This window comes from Nannobrachium achirus (genome assembly GCF_963921795.1).
Source record: "Nannobrachium achirus genome assembly, chromosome: 24".
NCBI classification, from domain to species: Eukaryota; Metazoa; Chordata; class Actinopteri; order Myctophiformes; family Myctophidae; genus Nannobrachium; species Nannobrachium achirus.
This window is the reverse complement of record NC_137831.1, coordinates 5865287-5883569: the sequence shown is the minus strand read 5'-3', so window position 1 is coordinate 5883569 and position 18283 is coordinate 5865287. Positions and strand designations below refer to the sequence as shown.

Sequence of the window (18283 nt, the reverse complement as noted above, 5' to 3'; positions counted from 1 at the left end):
AAATTTTGAGAAAAAAAAAATTTGAGAAAAAAAATGTTGAGAAAAAAAAAATTTGAGAAAAAAAATTTGAGAAAAAAAATGTTTTGAGAAAAAAAAATGTGAGAAAAACATTTTTTTGAGAAAAAAATTTTTTGAGAAAAAAAAATTTGGAGAAAAAAAAAATTGAGAAAAAAAAATTTTTGAGAAAAAAAATTGAGAAAAAAAATTTTGAGAAAAAAAAAATTTGAGAAAAAAAAAATTTGAGAAAAAAAAATTGAGAAAAAAAGAAAAGGTATGACACCAGCCGCGAGTCTGTACGACAAACGGTTCATGAGTTATAGAGGCACTTCCTGTTTGGTGAAGGGCACTTCCTGTTAAAGAGGGGGCGGGGCTTAATCAATTACAGCTCATCCCTATTGGTCGGAAAAAGACCAAAGTTGTGTGAGCATTTTACATTTTAAATGACGTTGCTAGGCAAAAGTATGGCAGAGTTATGTGGCGCCAAAGTTTCTGGGTTTTTTTCGGAGTCCCCCATTCAAAGTCAATGGAGTTTTTGGGCGTTGTTTTTTGCGGATTACATCGCAATCGTAAAGCGGATCGGAAAGAAAAGTAATAGCACACCATTCCCGGCCGAGCCGCACATTTTGATGTATATATTGCGGGGGTGGCGTAAATCGTGCGGCAGTTATTACGTGCCGACGTTTCCCCCATTCTAAGTCAATGGGTTTTTTTGGCGTCGTTTTTTGCGAATTACGTCGCAATGGTAACGCGGATCGGAAAGAAAAGTAATAGCAACCTATTCCCGGCCGAGCCGCACGTTTTGATGTATATATTGCGGCGGTGGCGTAAATTGTGCGGCAGTTATTACGTGCAGAAATTCGTGGCGAAAGACTTAACTAGAAAAGAAAATGTCTAAGACATTTTAAGTGTGCCTGCAGCTCGCTAAGTGTGTGCAACCTTGTATAGCAGTTGGTGTTAGCATTTTCTTAGCACTAACATTATCATTGATTTTTTTCCTTTAAAAATTAGGCATTTGTTAACATTAGCATTTGTTAGCATTAGCATTTTTAGCATTTGTTAGCAATTGTTAACATTTGCATGTGTTAGCATAGCATTAGCATATTTGTTAGCATTAGCATTTGTTAGCATTAGCATTAGCATGTGTTAGCATTAGCATTTGCATAATTAGCATTGCATGATTAGCATAATCCATAAAGCCATAAAAAAAAATTTGAGAAAAAAAAAATTGAGAAAAAAAAAATTTGAGAAAAAAATGTTGAGAAAAAAATTTTGAGAAAAAAATTGAGAAAAAAAAATTTTTGAGAAAAAAATGTTGAGAAAAAAAAATTTTTAGAAAAAAAATTAAAGAAAAAAAAATTTTTGAGAAAAAAAAATTGAGAAAAAAAAATTTTGAGAAAAAAAAATTTTGAGAAAAAAAATTTGAGAAAAAAAAATTTGAGAAAAAAAAATTTTGAGAAAAAAAATATTTTGAGAAAAAAAAATTTGAGAAAAAAAAATTTGAGAAAAAAAAATTTGAGAAAAAAAAAAATTGAGAAAAAAAAAATTGAGAAAAAAAGAAAAGGTATGACACCAGCCGCAAGTCTGTACGACAAACGGTTCATGAGTTATAGAGGCACTTCCTGTTTGGTGAAGGGCACTTCCTGTTAAAGAGGGGGCGAGGCTTAATCAATTACAGCTCATCCCTATTGGTCGGAAAAAGACCAAAGTTGTGTGAGCATTTTACATTTTAAATGACGTTGCTAGGCAAAAATATGGCAGTTATGTGGCGCCAAAGTTTCTGGGTTTTTTTCGGAGTCCCCCATTCAAAGTCAATGGAGTTTTTGGGCGTTGTTTTTTGCGAATTACATCGCAATCGTAAAGCGGATCGGAAAGAAAAGTAATAGCACACCATTCCCGGCCGAGCCGCACATTTTGATGTATATATTGCGGGGGTGGCGTAAATCGTGCGGCAGTTATTAAGTGCCGAAATTTCCCCCATTCTAAGTCAATGGGGTTTTTGGGCGTCGTTTTTTGCGAATTACGTCGCAATGGTAACGCGGATCGGAAAGAAAAGTAATAGCAACCTATTCCCGGCCGAGCCGCACGTTTTGATGTATATATTGCGTGGGTGGCGTAAATTGTGCGGCAGTTATTACGTGCAGAAATTTGTGGCGAAACTATGGACTTAATTAATTAAGTATGGCGGATTACAATAAGTGTTTTGCCATTGCGTTGCATGGCAGGCACACTTAATTAATTAATGACTTAAGTATGGCGGATTACAATAAGTGTTTTGCCATTGCGTTGCATGGCAGGCACACTTAATAATACTTTCTATTGTGAAAATAGCAGATCTACATGCTATTTTCACAATCTCTGCCTCTGTATATTTGACAATTTGGACAATGTTTAATTTACCATTTTAGATGTGCAGATACCCTCTATACCAGGGGTCTTCAACAGGGGGTCCGCGACCCCTAGGGGGTCCGCGGAGGTACTGCAGGGGGTCCGCGAAATTATTGCAAAAAAAAAAAAAAAAAAATGATTTCAAAAAATGTTTTTTTTTTTACATTTATGTTAAAAATAAATCATAATTCTATCCATTTTGAATAGCTTGAATATATGATTACTATGCAATTGACAGATTGTTGATATTATTGACATTGGTTCTCAGTTAATAAGTAGTATGTTTAGAAATGGTAGTGGTACGGCCCACCCTGCTCGCTAACTTGTAGGTCTACATGTTTAAAATGAAAAAATATGTCGTAGCCCCGACCCCCCCACCCTACGAGGTGGTAGGGGGTCCCTGCTCCATCTCCCCATCAGTTTGGGGGTCCCCGGCCTGAAAACGTTGAAGACCCCTGCGGTCTATACACTGAAACTTTATTGGTTTGTTTACTTAAATTGGAACTTTAGAAATGTGCAGATACCCTCTATACACTTAAACCTTATGTTGGTTTGTTTACAGTTGAGTGAGAAAACAATGTTTCACATCAAGTTAATCATCTGGGGACCCCCCAAAATAATTGGGGGGGTCGTGTGTGACGTGATGACGTCATCAAGCGATAAAGTAGACTTCAACTCAACTTTTTACTGAGTCGAGTCGACTTGCAACATTCACAAGTCGTTAATGCCCTAATAGAAACACAAAGAAAAATGCACTTCTAGATAGAATGATGACCAGGGAAACTAGTAAGACGCCTCAGGGCGACAAGCGACCTCGCCGAGGTCGGGCCATGTCTTGGCCATCTGGCCAGTGATGTATATCAGACCAGTTACCCATATATGGAGAGTTGGAGACCCCTGGTACCCATATATGGAGATCCATGTACTGTATATGGAGATATGCTGTGAGAGCCCAAACATGCTTACTCAGTTATTCATTATGTGAAAGTCCTATGACGTCTGACATCATACATGCAATGCCTTTTATGCCCATACATGGAGATCCTTGTCTGTAGAACCAGCCACAAATATATGGGCTGTCTTGGCCATGATATGGATTCTGTTAGTGTGGTGCCGATGTGGCCTCCATATATGGCATTCCCATATGAAGTCCTGTTAGATATGGGCTTAATATTGATGACATCAGGGAACTACATGTATGGGCATAAAAGGGATTCTGTTAGTGTGGTTCCCTGACATCACAGTGACGTCAGAGCATTATGTCAGAGTGGAAAACCCATAGACAAGTAAACAAGTGCTGTTTCACATTCTAAACTATAGTTGAACCACCAACAAAACACAATATAAGACAATATAAACCAGGCCTGGAGTCAAGCTCACTGACTCCAGCTGCCCCATATTAGGAGAACAAACGTGATATCATAGATCATACATGCCAGAACGTTGTTGAAAATTGCCATGGCAACACACATACAGTAAGTATCACAGTTTGAACGTCTTTCTGCCTACTGTTTGTTAACAGAGAACCCTGACCAGGTGAAGCCTACTGTACTGTATGTATGCACATTCTGAGAGAAGAATGTCTGTATGATTCCTATTCCAATGATATGGGTTTCACTGAACACATTGCACCTGGATAACAGCTGCTATTTACAATGAATATTCTCACTGCTCCCCTTAAAACATGTTCTTCTGATTCAAACAAAAACAATATTTGTATACCTGGATGTCCTTTTAACTCTTGAGAGGGTAGAACACGTAACCAAATGGACCCGTACAGATCCATTTGGTTACGTGTTCTACCCTCTCAAAGTTACGTTAACAGTATGGATGTCATTGCGTTAAGGGGAGTCGCCAGTCGGGTCTGATCTGGTCAAGCAGGGCTTGTGTTGTCTATAAACACTGCTCTGATCATGAAAGTGTCTCGATGACACACACACACACACACACACACACACACACACACACACACACAGGCGTTTGTGTGTGTGCGGGCAGTGTTGTGGACGACTTGGCTCTACTAACCCCCATTAGACAGAGAGGTCAGTGTGGGGGGGAGGGAGAGAGAGAGAGAGAGAGAGAGAGAGAGAGAGAGAGAGAGAGAGAGAGAGAGAGAGAGAGAGAGAGAGAGAGAGAGAGAGAGAGAGAGTGTGTGTGTGTGTGTGTGTGTGTGTGTGTGTGTGTGTGTGTGTGTGTGTGTGTGTATGCATGCGTGCGTGTAAGCGTGCCACCAGTGTCCGGATAAATGGATCAAGAGGCTGAGTGTGACATCAGCCAGGGTCCCCCCCCCCCCCCCCCCAGCCAATCATTGGACAGTATTATATTATATTCCAGGACCCTAGCCGGCTGCAGAACATGCACGTACAGGACGCGTGTATCAAAACGGCGGCTGGGTTAAGGTAAGACCCGCCCGCGGAAGCTTGTGATTGGCTGAACCCGGAAGTGGGGAGCGCCCCGCGTGGAGGTGCCGAAAGTCTTAGATTTACTATTCTGTCCCATCTGGTTTACAACTTCTAACGGCACCGAGTCGACTCCGGCGGACTTCGTAACGCTCGACACGGCAACTCGCTCGGGCGGTGTCTCACGTGGATCAAGTCTGCTTGAGACGTCGCAAATGAATTGATAAGTCCCGGAAAAGACACGCTGTGATTGGCCAGTAGTCACTTTGACTGGCAGTGGTCTCTCAGTTCTTCTCCCGGACGTCCGTTACACGTTGCTCCAACGATCTGCAGTGGCGGATGAGGCATCAAGCTTATTATACTGTATCTATGGTGTCTACTGTCTAGGTGTCTGTCTGTCTGTCTGTCTGTGTGTGAATAAAGACAGCAGTGCCCCTCCCTGGACCATATGGCATGGATGACTGTTTAACAGATTGGACCACAGGTCCCCCCCCCAACATGACAGTACACACACACACACACACACACACACACACACACACACACACACACACACACACACACACACACACACACACACACACACACACACACACACACACACACACACACACACACACACACACACACACACACACACACACACACACACACGTCCTGAGGTGATGGGAGAGAGAGGGAGAGAGACAGAGACAGAGAAAGGGAAGGGTGATGTTGGAGAGATTGGATTATTGGATTGTATTCTATTGATTGTATTGTATTGTGTACACTTCTGCTTTGGCAATGTAAACGTATGTTTTCTCATGCCAATAAAAAAAAAGCCCTTTGAATTGAAATGTAATTGAATGAGGAAGGGATCAGAGGAGAGCGGTGTCTTGGTGATGTCAGTCACCATGGTGAAGTTGTATGTGACGGTTAACTGTCACAGTAGGGGCCCCGGACAGGAGTCAACCCACAGAGCCTAGTCCTTCCATGCACCAGATTTCCTCTCCCAGTCTTGGCAGAGTAGTTCCAGAGCGGTGGTCTTTCGTTGTTAGCTACTGGGACGCAAGTCAGGACTTGATCAACCCTGGCGGAGAACGATAGTCAAAAATAGCCGATCGACAAACTCACAAGGCCGGCTATTTTCTCTTAGCTATAATAATAATAGTTAGTAGTTACCTATTTCCTCCCTCAAGGAGCATGTGAGCAATTAGGGGTTAAGAGTCTTGCTCAGGGACACACATCGACTTTGCTACCCTGGCCTGGAATGGAACCTGGGACAACCAGGGGCTCTGGTTCCCCAGGCGGGCTCACTAACCATTCAGCTTTTTCAGACCAAGGGGTCTGAAAAACCTTGAAGACCTCAGTTCTAGTGTGTAGGTCTTCTCACTTTGAGAGAGACCCCAGAGTGAGTCCAACCATCAAACTAATAGTTATGAGCATTACAACATGCCCAAAACCAGCATAAGAACTCCATCCTAAACCGCCCTCCTGTTGGTTGCACATGAGCCCTGGCATGCATGGTACCAGATAATACCTGCTGTACTCAGACAGTTCCCCAACAGAACAGCTGGATGGGGCGAGTGGGCGATCCCACGCCCGGTAACGCACAACCTCTCATGTAATATGGCCTAATTGTTTCACTCTCAGGAGATTAGTTCTCTTTTTGCAGTGTAAGAAGCAACCGAAAGGGAGCAAAAGTGGACATAAAATGCTGCGACTGACAGACAGACAGACCTATTAGCCATTGGTTTCTTCTGCCTCGGGCCCTGACCATATAAGGGCATGGTGTAGAGAGGAGAGCGGGGGGAAATCCTCCCTGCATTACATTACATACCATCATGCACTATTTGAAGGAAACATCATCATCATCATCATAGCTTTATATATATTTATAATGCATGTATCCAGACACCAGCGTGCACGTCTGAGACACAGCCAAATGATAAGAGAAAGTGTGGGAGGGAGAGAGCGAGAGAGAGAGAAAGAGGGAGAGAGCATGAAGACATAAATGTGATAGTGCTGATGTCCGGCAGAAAGCGTGGACCTCCGTGTTTCTTTCATAAATCCATGTCCTGTTTAATACTTTGGTGCATCACAGGGTCACGGGGCTAGTGAGACTTTGTAGAGTAGTAGACTACTTGGTATGTTTCTTTCTACTTGGTATGTTTTTTAATACTTTCTACTTGGTATGTTTTTTAGTTCTGCACCCGGAAAGTTTTTAGAAGATGTGCGTGCTTTTTTGACTTCTCATACTAGTGAGACTTTGTGCCGCAAAAAGAAAAAAGTTGTAATTGATTACGACTTTTTACAAATAAAAATTAGACCAAAAAATTAGGGAGGGACTAGTGGAGAAGAGATCCAGTAGAACTAAGACTAGTGGAGAAGAGATCCAGTAGAACTAAGACTAGTTGAGAAGAGATCCAGTAGAACTAAGACTAGTGGAAAAGAGATCCAGTAGAACTAAGACTAGTTGAGAAGAGATCCAGTAGAACTAAGACTAGTTGAGAAGAGATCCAGTAGAAAGACTAGCGGAGAAGAGATCCATTAGAACTAAGAACTTATGTTTGGTTGCATTCGGGTGTTTCGCTCTGACAATAGCAGATCTACAAGCTCAAACGTGTCGCAGATCGATGCCTTTTGAGCTTGTAGATCTGCTATTTTCGGCATGGCAACCACGTGTAAAATCAGTCACTACGACGCCATCAAGGCCCAAAGACAAAATCTAACGTAGATTTAGTCTACTAAAATCGTATATTCAGTCGACTAAAACTATGTCATTTCAGATGGCTAGAGACTAACACTAAATCAAAACGTGTTGTCAAAATCAACGCTGGTTTGAGTGCGGTTTCAAAGACAGCACAAACCTAGCCTAGTGGGAGACGCACATCTCGAAAAAATACAACGTCACCACATATCGGGGGGGGGGGGGGGTCTGGTGGTCCAATGGCCACGTTGTCTCATCTGAAACGCCTCAGAAAGAGAACACTGTGACGACAAAGTGCTTGACAAAGCAGAAAAGGAGAGGTGTCGGAGTGAGGACTGAACCCCACCCTGCCTCCAGTGGGGGTGTGTGTGTGGGGGGGTGGGGAGGGTGGGGGGTAACGGGTATTCAGCCGCTTGACGTTTGAAACCCCCGGCAGACAAACGCCTCCTTTCTCTGCCCAGACCCCAACTGACGGAGGTCCAGGCCGGGGGGGGGGGGGGGGGGGGGGGGGGGGACCCAGAGACAAACCCTGGTTCTGTCCAGGACGGGACAGCTGCTCTTCTACCAGTTGAAGCCCCCACTCCTCCCTCCCTCCCTCCCACACACAGGGGCGTCACAAGGAGGGGGGGGAAGTGAGACTGAGTAACTAGGGCCCAAGGGATGGATGGGCCTTAATTGTTTTATACTTTAGCTATTGAAAAATAGCAGATATACAAGCTTACAGCGTGGCACCAAAAGTCATGAAAATGTGTGCAAATCTTTGAATATATATGTATTTTTTAAGCGAACATTTGTAACAAAAATGTTGCTTTGGGGGGGGGGGGGGGGGGGGGGGTCTACAAGCACAAGCTTGTATATCTGCTATTTTTCAATAGTTAAAGCACAAAATAACGTGTAATAATGCGTTCCCAGTCTAAATGGGTTAAACCCCCTCCCCTAGTATGAAGAACATTCATGGGGGGCCCGCTGTGGATCCTTGTACCCACTACAGAATTGGGTGCGACACCCATGTCCACACACACACACACACACACACACACACACACACACACACACACACACACACACACACACACACACACACACACACACACACACACACACACACACACACACACACACACACACACACACACACACACACACACACACACACACACACACACCACCCATCTGCAGTGGTCCCACATGGCACATCCTCTGCTCTCAACTGACTGACCGCTAAAAAGCACCATCCTCTGACTGACAGCTGAAGGCTGTACGTAACGTAGCGCTGCTCCAGACCGTATGACGGAGGCGGCACAGCTCAGGGCTAGAGAAACCGATATTAGAGCACGAAGGGTTCCCAGTTCGAATCCGGGCTCCCCCTGAGTTAACGTCGAAAAGTCCTTGAGCAAGACTCTGAACCCCTAGTTGCTCCCGGTGAGCAGGTTGGTGCCTTGCATTGGTTTCCTCCGCCACCGGTGTATGAATGTGTGCGTGAATGGGTGAATGTAATGCACAATCTATGTAAAGCGCTTTATAAATGCACCATTTACCATTTACAGAGGCATTTCAACACTGTGGGAGACAACGGTCTGGCTGTCGAGACTACATGCACGCACGCGCACAGATGGGTTCTTCTTCAATGACTGGAGAACAGGGGGTGGGGGGGGGAGCGACCGTGGGCGTTCGGAGGACTGGAGGGGGTGGAGGGGGGACACACACAGAATGCAGGTCACCAGAGCACTGCAGGCTAGGAGCATTTAAAAGCCTGGGCTTTATAGCGAGCCGCTTACAGCGCACACACAAACAGCTTACAGCGCACACTGACACACAGACAGCCCCGATTGCCGTTTTGTTGCTAGCCTGCCGCCGCTGCTAGCCTATAGTCCCTATAATCTAATGAGTATGTGTGTGCTACTGCTGCTAGCCTAGTGGTCCCCAACGAGAGTGTGTGCTACTAGTGCTAGCCTAGTGGTTCCCGATCAAGGTGTGTGTATGTGTGTTGCTGTTGCTGCTTTAGACCAGTGGTTCTCAACCTTTTCAGGCGGTCGCGGCCTGAAAAGGCCCCAAAAGGCACCAAAATGATCCCCATATTTTAACTGGGGACCCCCCCCACCCTACGAGCATTTTGTCACGGTTATCACGGTTCTATTTGTGAAAATAGCCAATCTACATGCTCACAATGCCTCGCAAATCTGCTATTTTCAAAATGTCTGCCTGTCATATTTGACAATTTGGCCAATGTTTAATTTGCCATTTTAGAGGTATTAAAAAGTCCTTAAATTGTCACTTTAGAAATGTGCAGATACCCTCTATACACTTAAACTTTATGTTGGTTTGTTTACTGTTGAGTGAGAAAACAATGTTGCGCATTAAGTTAATCATCTGGGGACCCCCCAAAATAATTTGGGGAGCTCCCAACCCACTGCTTTAGACAACCGGGGTTCTCTTCTTCCGCTACGTTAGCTAGCAATGTGCTAGCTAAACACATGGACACAGTGTGGGCCAGTAGGAGAGGGACTACAGTCATGTCTGCCTAAACAGCAGCAGTAACACAGGGATGACTGATAGCCCTCTGCTGCTCCTTCTACAAATCATACTGATGCTGGTTATTACAGCAGAGAAAAGATCATTCTCTCTCTCCGTCTCTCTCTCTCTCTCTCTCTCTCTCTCTCTCTCTCTCTGTTTAATGTCTTTCAACGGACGCAATGTAAGCTTTTTCTCCCTTCCAGAGAGAAACGTGACACCGTGCAGCAGATGTCCACAGGGAGGAGGATGTGATTCCCATCCTGTACGGAACTCAACCAGTCCTGATGTGCAAGCAGGGAGTACAGTACAGTACAGTACAGTACAGCACAGCACAGCACAGCACAGCACAGTACAGTACAGTACAGTACAGCACAGCACAGTACAGTACAGTACAGTACAGTACAGTACAGTACAGTACAGTACAGTACAGTACAGCGCAGCGCAGCGCAGCACAGGACAGGACAGGACAGTACGGTACCAAAAAGGTACCAAAGGAAAAGGTTACAAAGCATTAAAGCCAGCACTAGTAGTTGACTAAAGAACAGTTTCCTACCCCATGCTGTTAGACTACTAAATACACCTATGCAGTGAACCTTTTCTGTGGCGTTACAGCCTTGTATGCTGACTCTGGTTCTTTTAAACTGTTTTTAACTTTTAAATGAGTGTTATTGTTATTTTAGGCTATGTCATTTTATTTTTATCCTGTGTATTATGGAGCACCCCCAACCTAAGTTGTTCACAGTGCATGTACTTGTCTCGTACATCCTTGTGACAATAAACATCTTGAATCTTGAGTACAGCACAGCACAGCACAGCACAGCACAGCACAGCACAGTACAGTACATATCGTGACAAAAGAAATCGCGATTTACGATATTATCGCGATAATCAAAATACATTATCCTGGGGGGGAACATTTGCCAAAAAATAGCAGATCTACAAGCTCACGAGTCACAACGCATCGCAAGACATTTGATAGAGAGCGACTGTATCAAGTACATACAGTATATTATGAGTACCTTTTACCAATTATAGAAGGTTTAAGTGGTACCGGATATGCAGCTCGGCAAATAAAAGGTGAATTGATCCCAGTGCATGACGGAGGACGATATCACGATATTTTAAATCTCCACGATACGATTATCGCGAGTATTTTTTATCACGGTAAACGATAATATCGCTTATCGTCCCATCCCTACTACTGAGTAGCAAAAAACGACTTTCTGGCCTTGACAGCCCATACATCCAAACAGAAAACATAAAATCTGAATGCATTAAACAACGTTAAACTAACTTTGCCACTCACTTTGCCACTCAATTTGCCAATCACGTTATGCATGTGCATACTGCATACCCTCAATACAGTAGTAGTAGTTGACATTTAAGCACTTGAACCTAAGGGTGGACGATATGGAAAAATACAATATCGCAATATTTTTCCAAGCTGTATCACGATACACGATCTTATAACGATTCTTTTTCATTTTGGTTTTTATGGTTATTTTTCAAGTTACTTAACACTTTGCTAGCCGAAATAGAATGGCTGTTGCCAGATTAGCCGTGAAATTTCTATTATTGTATTATGATCTGAGACATAATATTATGTTTATAAACATGAGCCCGCCACCCCTCCTTCTTGGACCGCGCCGTTGTTTTTTCTTTTTTTTCAATCCCCAGGTCGTTAGCTCACCGTGATTATCTGGATCTCCATTGGGATAGAGTGGCAGTTTTGGCCGAGGCATCTGCTCCCCGTGCGTTTCGCGTGCGCGATCCGTGCGCATATAATCCAAGAATGACTGAACAGTCGATGTGATCATTTTGGCTAGCTTAGCCCTTAGCACTCCAGCTATGCTAATGTTATCCTCTAAACAGTAAACGGACGGCTGCAAGGAAGCCTCTAGAAGGAATGGACCTGACGTCACTTCTGCTTCATGTAAGACGAGCCATGCGCTATCGATGGACGAGTGGTGACTAGGGAAGGTTAGACGATCGCCGATTTTCGGATAAAAATCATTTATTTCATTTTTAATGACCCAGTACGGTAAAAGACGGCGCGGCTGAGACTCCTTGCTCAGATGTCCGGTATATTCCGGTTTTAATATTAAGGGGCTCCCCGTGGCTTGCAAAGTGTTAACAGTTCAATAAGGTAACAAAAACTAAAAGAAAAAGCAGTAACAGACCATTTAGACCAGTGGTCCTCAAAGTGGGGTCCAGGGACTCTCTGGGTTCCTTTTGGGAGGTCTAAATTGACCCTTACAAGTATGTAACTCTGACAGTATACAAATGAAACCAATATGCAGGTTCAAAATCGGGTCCAATATGCAGGTTTAAATTAAATTCTGTAATGAATCTCTGTATTCAACAATTCAACAGGATTGTTTTCTAAGGATACCTCATTGTATCACGATATATACGATACCTCTGAAAAGGCATATCGTGGAGACATTGTATCGTCTCCACGACATGTATCACCATATCACCCACTCCTACTTGAACCCCATCACCCCTATACTGTGGGGAATATACACCCAGTAGTAGCCGATCTACAAGGCTGAGCCTAGAGCTGCTTGAGGAGGAGATTTGGTTGTACACTATTAGTCCATGGGGCTTTTGATTGGCTGAACTGGAGCTAGGGAGCGCTCCTTTTTGTTTGCTTGGACCGCGCGGAGGTGCGACCACCTAAACCTAACCGTGCTCTTACGGACATAGGGACTAGGGCTGTCACGATATGACTAACCCTATGACTTACATGACGATTATTTGTCTCTGAAATAATTGCGATTAACGATTTAATTATCTTTTTGTTGTTGACAATTACATTTCTGTTTGGCTTGTAGGGCTGTAATCTAGCCCTGTTTTAGGGATTCGAACTTCGGGGGGATTTTCCGAACGAACCATCGAACCTTAGATGGTTCGTTCAATTGAATAAAAACCGAACGTTCGGACGTTCGAACCATCGAACGTACTGTACCTTTAACCAGCTAAAACAGTGTAGGAAATGTTTTAAATGCGCTGTTTTATCCATTGAAAACGCGTGGATGCGTGGCCGCATTAACACCTAGGCTAACACTTGGAAAATCCAACCCAATCGGAGAAAATGTTGCGCAGTTTGTTGACTAACAGGCTCAATACATAGCAGAGTTGCACGGATGATGATTAGACTTGGTGATTGCGTCGGAGCGCGTCGCGTTCGGGCTAAACTGGTCTCGATGTAACAACCCCAGACATCGCATTATAGATCCTTTAGGGGGTTGCAATGAAATCCATCTTTGCTCATGCTTAGGAGAAAGGCTGTTTAATCTTTGGGTGCGTGGATGGCTGGGTGTTCGCTGTTCAAAGCACACACGTCTGTCTCTGCCCAGGTCAGCTGCTCTCACTCACTCTACTCAGTCTACTGTCAACAAGCGTGTGTCAGCGAGGCGCTGTAATGGTTCGCGGCCCCAAACAGGAGCGGAATTGGAGCGGAGGACGGTCCTTGATCGCTCCAAGCTGTTCTGGTGCATTTTATAACTACTATAACGGTCACCATTAACTGTTAGTGTTTACCGGTAGGCCTAACTTATTTCGTATTTGGCTATCTCTACTACTGTGATATTCTGAATAGGCCTATCACATTCTGATAATTATTTTTCGTGTAAAAAAAAAGAAGAAAAAAAAAGAAAAAAACCTGAACCCATTAATTTCGAACTTCGATTGCCAACGTAACGAACGAACGTTCGAATCTCCGAAGGTTCGCTTGCAGCCCTATTGGCTTGTAGGATTTGAAATTGCACATGGCAGATATGACGAGTAACCTAAATATACAAAGAAATGAAGGACATATTTCACAACTTTACACTTTAAAAAGAACATTGATAGGGGGAATAGCCGATCTACAAGCTCACAACGCGTCGCGATGCGACGCGTTGTGAGCTTGTAGATCTGCTATTTCCACTATTTTTTTAACGTAAACGATTATGACGATTATCACAAAATAATTGCAATTATGTCAAATAATTGCGATTACACGATTATGTAATAATTGTGACAGCCCTAATAGGGACATAGGGACCAACACACAAAGCCAGGCGTAGGAGCGGTTAGCGCCGCACCCTTGGTGGATTTGGTTCTAGGCCCGCTCAATTGTGAATCCATTTCCTCACCCTGAAGAGATGGGTAACCAATCAGGGCCCAGTGTCGGTCTGGTCAAACCGATTGTGTCCAGACTAGCCATTTATTTTAACCCGCGCCTTGGACAAAAATAACCTTCCATATAGAAGTAACAGACTCAGATCCTCACAGTGATATAGTCTGGCTACGAGAGGCTATTCTGAGGCACCACTGGACTTGGGTCACGGCACCCTAGATCAGGGGTTTTCAAAGTGGGTGACGGGGCACCCTGGGGTGCCGCGACGGGAGTCCAGGGGTGCCGCGAGATCATTCGATAATATTTGGAATTCATTTGGACACTTGAAAAAATATTTAGTATCATTTTAAACTTGAAGTACAAAGTTATTTTCAGTCAGTTCTAACCAAAATGGCTGTTATCTCAACGTTTTCCTCGCAACAAAATCACTAAAATATCGTCACTGTCGGGCAGAAACCTTGTATCTCCAAGTTTCAAATGTGTACGTCTTTTGGTAAAGCAAAGCCCTGCTTCATCATACAAGACTGTCGCACAAAACTAGTGAAAACAGCCGATCTACAAGCACACAACGCCGTTATGTGCTTGTAGATCTGCTGTTTTCACTAGTTTAGTAGATTTTATAGATGATAAATACAAAACGAACGGTTTTGGACATACAAGGTTTCCACCCGACAACGACGATATGCTATAAATATAAGGTGCTGGGAGTGAGAATTATAATGTAGGGGTGCCTGGGATTAAAAGAATATATTTATGGGGTGCCCTGAGACAAAAAGGGTTTGGGAACCCCTGCCCTAGGGTGCCACGGCAAGCACCCACGTTTCCAAACTAGTCTAGTAATTCTAGGAAAAAAATCCACTCAGGTTGGAAAAAATTGTGTTATTTAGTTTCTCAACTGATTCTGACAGGAAATTAGGTCTACTAGCCAGGATAAAGAATCTACCATAATCTGCTCACTGCAAATACCCACAGTGGCCAAATCAAGTTGGGCTCCCAATGCTCCCATCGACTTTCTACAGGAGGAAAATACCCAGAAAATAAATCTGCTTTAAGTAGGATGTGAGGGGTCTAACTAGGGGTTTGACATGATGCTGAATCCATTGCAAGCATTTGTTTTGCACAAAACACATTCCTTGGGCTAAAAATGGCCCCAGAAAATTATGGTTTAGTGATGAAAAGTGATGAGTCATCACTTTTCATCAGTTTTGTGGGCGTTTTCTGGGGCCAATGAATGTTTTGTGGGCAAAACAAATGCTTGCAATGAATTCAGCATCATGACAAACCCCTAGTTAGACCCCTCACATCCTACTTAAAGCAGACTTTTTTTCTGGGTATTTTCCTCCTGTATAGAAAGTCGATGGGAGCCCAACTTGATTTGGCCACTGTGGGTATTTGCAGTGAGCAGATTATGGTAGATTTTTTTATCCTGGCTAGTAGACCTAATTTCCTGTCAGAATCAGTTGAAAAACTAAATAACACAATTTTTTCCAACCTCAGCTTTATTTTTACTTGACTAAACCCCTGGTGTGACAGATCAGGGCCTACCTTGAACACTTGTCCATAGGTTCCATTTCCAACCACCTCCACCAGCTCAAAGATGCCTGCTGGTTCCTGGGGAAAGAAGAAAGACAAGCGTTGTTTCAGTGTAATGTAATTGTTAGGGCTGTCACTATTAGGACATTTTACATGACGATTAATTGTCACTCAAATAATTGCGATTAACGATTTAATTGTGTTTTTTTCCTTGACAATTACATTTCTGTTTGGCTTGTAGGCTTTGATGTTGCACATGGTAGATATGACACATAACCTAAATATACAAAGAAATTACTGACATATTTGACAACTTTATACTTAAAAAAGACCATTGATAGTGGAAATAGCCGATCTACAAGCTCACAACGCGTCGCATGAGCTTGTAGATCTGCTATTTCCACTATTTCGGACATTTTTCAACATTCACGATTATGACAAAATAATTGCAATAATGTCAAATAATCACGATTAGATGATTATGTAATAATTGTGACAGCCCTAGTTCAGTGTAATGTAAACTGTAATACAGGCCAGGGGTCTTCAACGTTTTCAGGCCAAGGACCCCTTAGTTGAGAGAGAAATGAAGCAGGGACCCCCACAACCTGTTCATAGATTCCATATAGTTTCATTGTTTGACAGCACAATCATCAGTGTATTTTGGATTCATGTCAATTTGTGTTTTCACTTCAGATATTCAACCACTTGAACCGTCAATACTTAAAAGACTTGACCTTTCACTCTGTACTTAGTCTGCTCTTTTTCCCCTCTAGACCAAACCTCTTTGACGAAAATAGCCGATCTACAAGCTCACAAGCTTGCCTTGTAGATCGGCTATTCTTGGCCAAAGTTCTCCGAATATGGACAATATAGGGGTTCAAGTGAATAATATAAAAAAGGAGACAAAAGTTTATCACACAAAGATTTGGAGGACCCCCTGTAGTAACTCTGAGGACCCCCTGTTGAAGACCCCTGCTGTAATGTAAAGAGGTTGGGAAAAATTTTGCCAAATGTAACCACAGTGTATCAATTAATATTGTATTTTTCCAGAGAGAGGGTATAAATAACTTAGCGAATCATGGGAACCAACATGGAGCCAAATGGAAACAAATGTAACCCCAGAGTGTGGAACTAAGAGATTAATCCAAGGGTCTTCAACAGGGGGTCCTCAGAGTTACTACAGGGGGTCCTCCAAATCTTTGAGTAATATATATTTTATATTAACCGCTTGAACCCTAGTGTCCATATTCGGAGAAATGTAGCCAAAAATAGAAGTTGCGAGGCGTTGTGAGCTTGTAGATCTTCTATTTTTGGCAAAGAGCTTTGGTGTATTGAGGAAAAAAGAGCAGACTAAGTACAGAGTGAAAGGTCAAGTTAGGTATTGACGGTTCAAACAAAAATTGACACAAATCCAACATACACTGATGATCGTGTTGTCAAACAATGAAACTAAATGGAATCTATGAACAGGTTGTGGGGGTCCCTGCTTCATCTATTTCTCACCTAAGGGGTCTTTGGCCAGAAAACATTGAAGACCCCTGGATTAATGTATTCAAAATGTAACACAATGTAAGCAACCAAATGTACTGTCAACTCAAGAGACACTGTACAACATGCAACCAGATGTAACTCAGGGAACACGCAACCAAATGCAATCACTACAACTCAGTGGTGTAACAGTAAGAAATGTACTGTAGTTCCATAGTTTTTAATGTAAACCACACATCATAATATGCAAACCAATCCAATGCTAATGAGTGCAAAACAGACTAGACTGTAACCGAATGTACAGTAACTCCCATAGACATAGATCAGAGGTCTTCAACAGGGGGTCCGGGTCGGGACCCCTAGGGGGTCCTCAGAGTTACTAAAGGGGTTCCGCCAAATTTTTGTGTGATCATGTTTGATCACTTTGAACCCTTAGCATCCCTATTCTTTAGTGGAACATTAGATCTACAAGCTCACAACGCCTCGCGCTGCGAGGCGTTGTGAGCTTGTAGATCTTCTATTTTTGGCAAAGAGCTTTGGTGTATTGAGGAAAAAAGAGCAGACTAAGTACAGAGTGAAAGGTCAAGTTAGGTATTGACGGTTCAAACAAAAATTGACACAAATCCAACATACACTGATGATCGTGTTGTCAAACAATGAAACTATATGGAATCTATAAACAGGTTGTGGGGGTCCCTACTTCATCTATTTCTCAACTAAGGGGTCCTTGGCCTGAACATGTTGAAGACCCCTGGATTAATGTATCCAAAATGTAACACAATGTAAGCAACCAAATGTACCGTCAACTCAAGAGACACTGTGCAACATGCAACCAGATGTAACTCAGTGAACACGCAACCAAATGCAATCACTACAACTCAGTGGTGTAACAGTAAGAAATGTACTGTAGTTCCATAGTTTTTAATGTAAACCACACATCATAATATGCAAACCAATTCAATGCTAATGAGTGCAAAACAGACTAGACTGTAACCGAATGTACAGTAACTCCCATAGACATAGATCAGAGGTCTTCAACAGGGGGTCCGAGACCCCTAGGGGGTCCTCAGAGTTACTAAAGGGGTTCCGCCAAATTTTTGTGTGATCATGTTTGATCACTTTGAACCCTTAGCATCCCTATTCTTTAGT

General features: G+C 43.1%; 1 protein-coding gene across 3 annotated transcripts in view; it reads right to left on the bottom strand.

The window, feature by feature from the left end:
• The window catches only part of LOC308280447 (mitogen-activated protein kinase kinase kinase kinase 4-like), a 119704-nt gene that overhangs the window by 100335 nt on the left and 1086 nt on the right, over positions 1 to 18283 (bottom strand). For all 3 annotated transcript variants that reach the window (XM_080720721.1, XM_080720719.1, XM_080720720.1), the window contains exon 2: positions 15659 to 15724. In XM_080720721.1, the coding sequence (XP_080576847.1) occupies positions 15659 to 15724 (66 nt within the window). The remainder of the gene's footprint in view (positions 1 to 15658; positions 15725 to 18283) is intronic.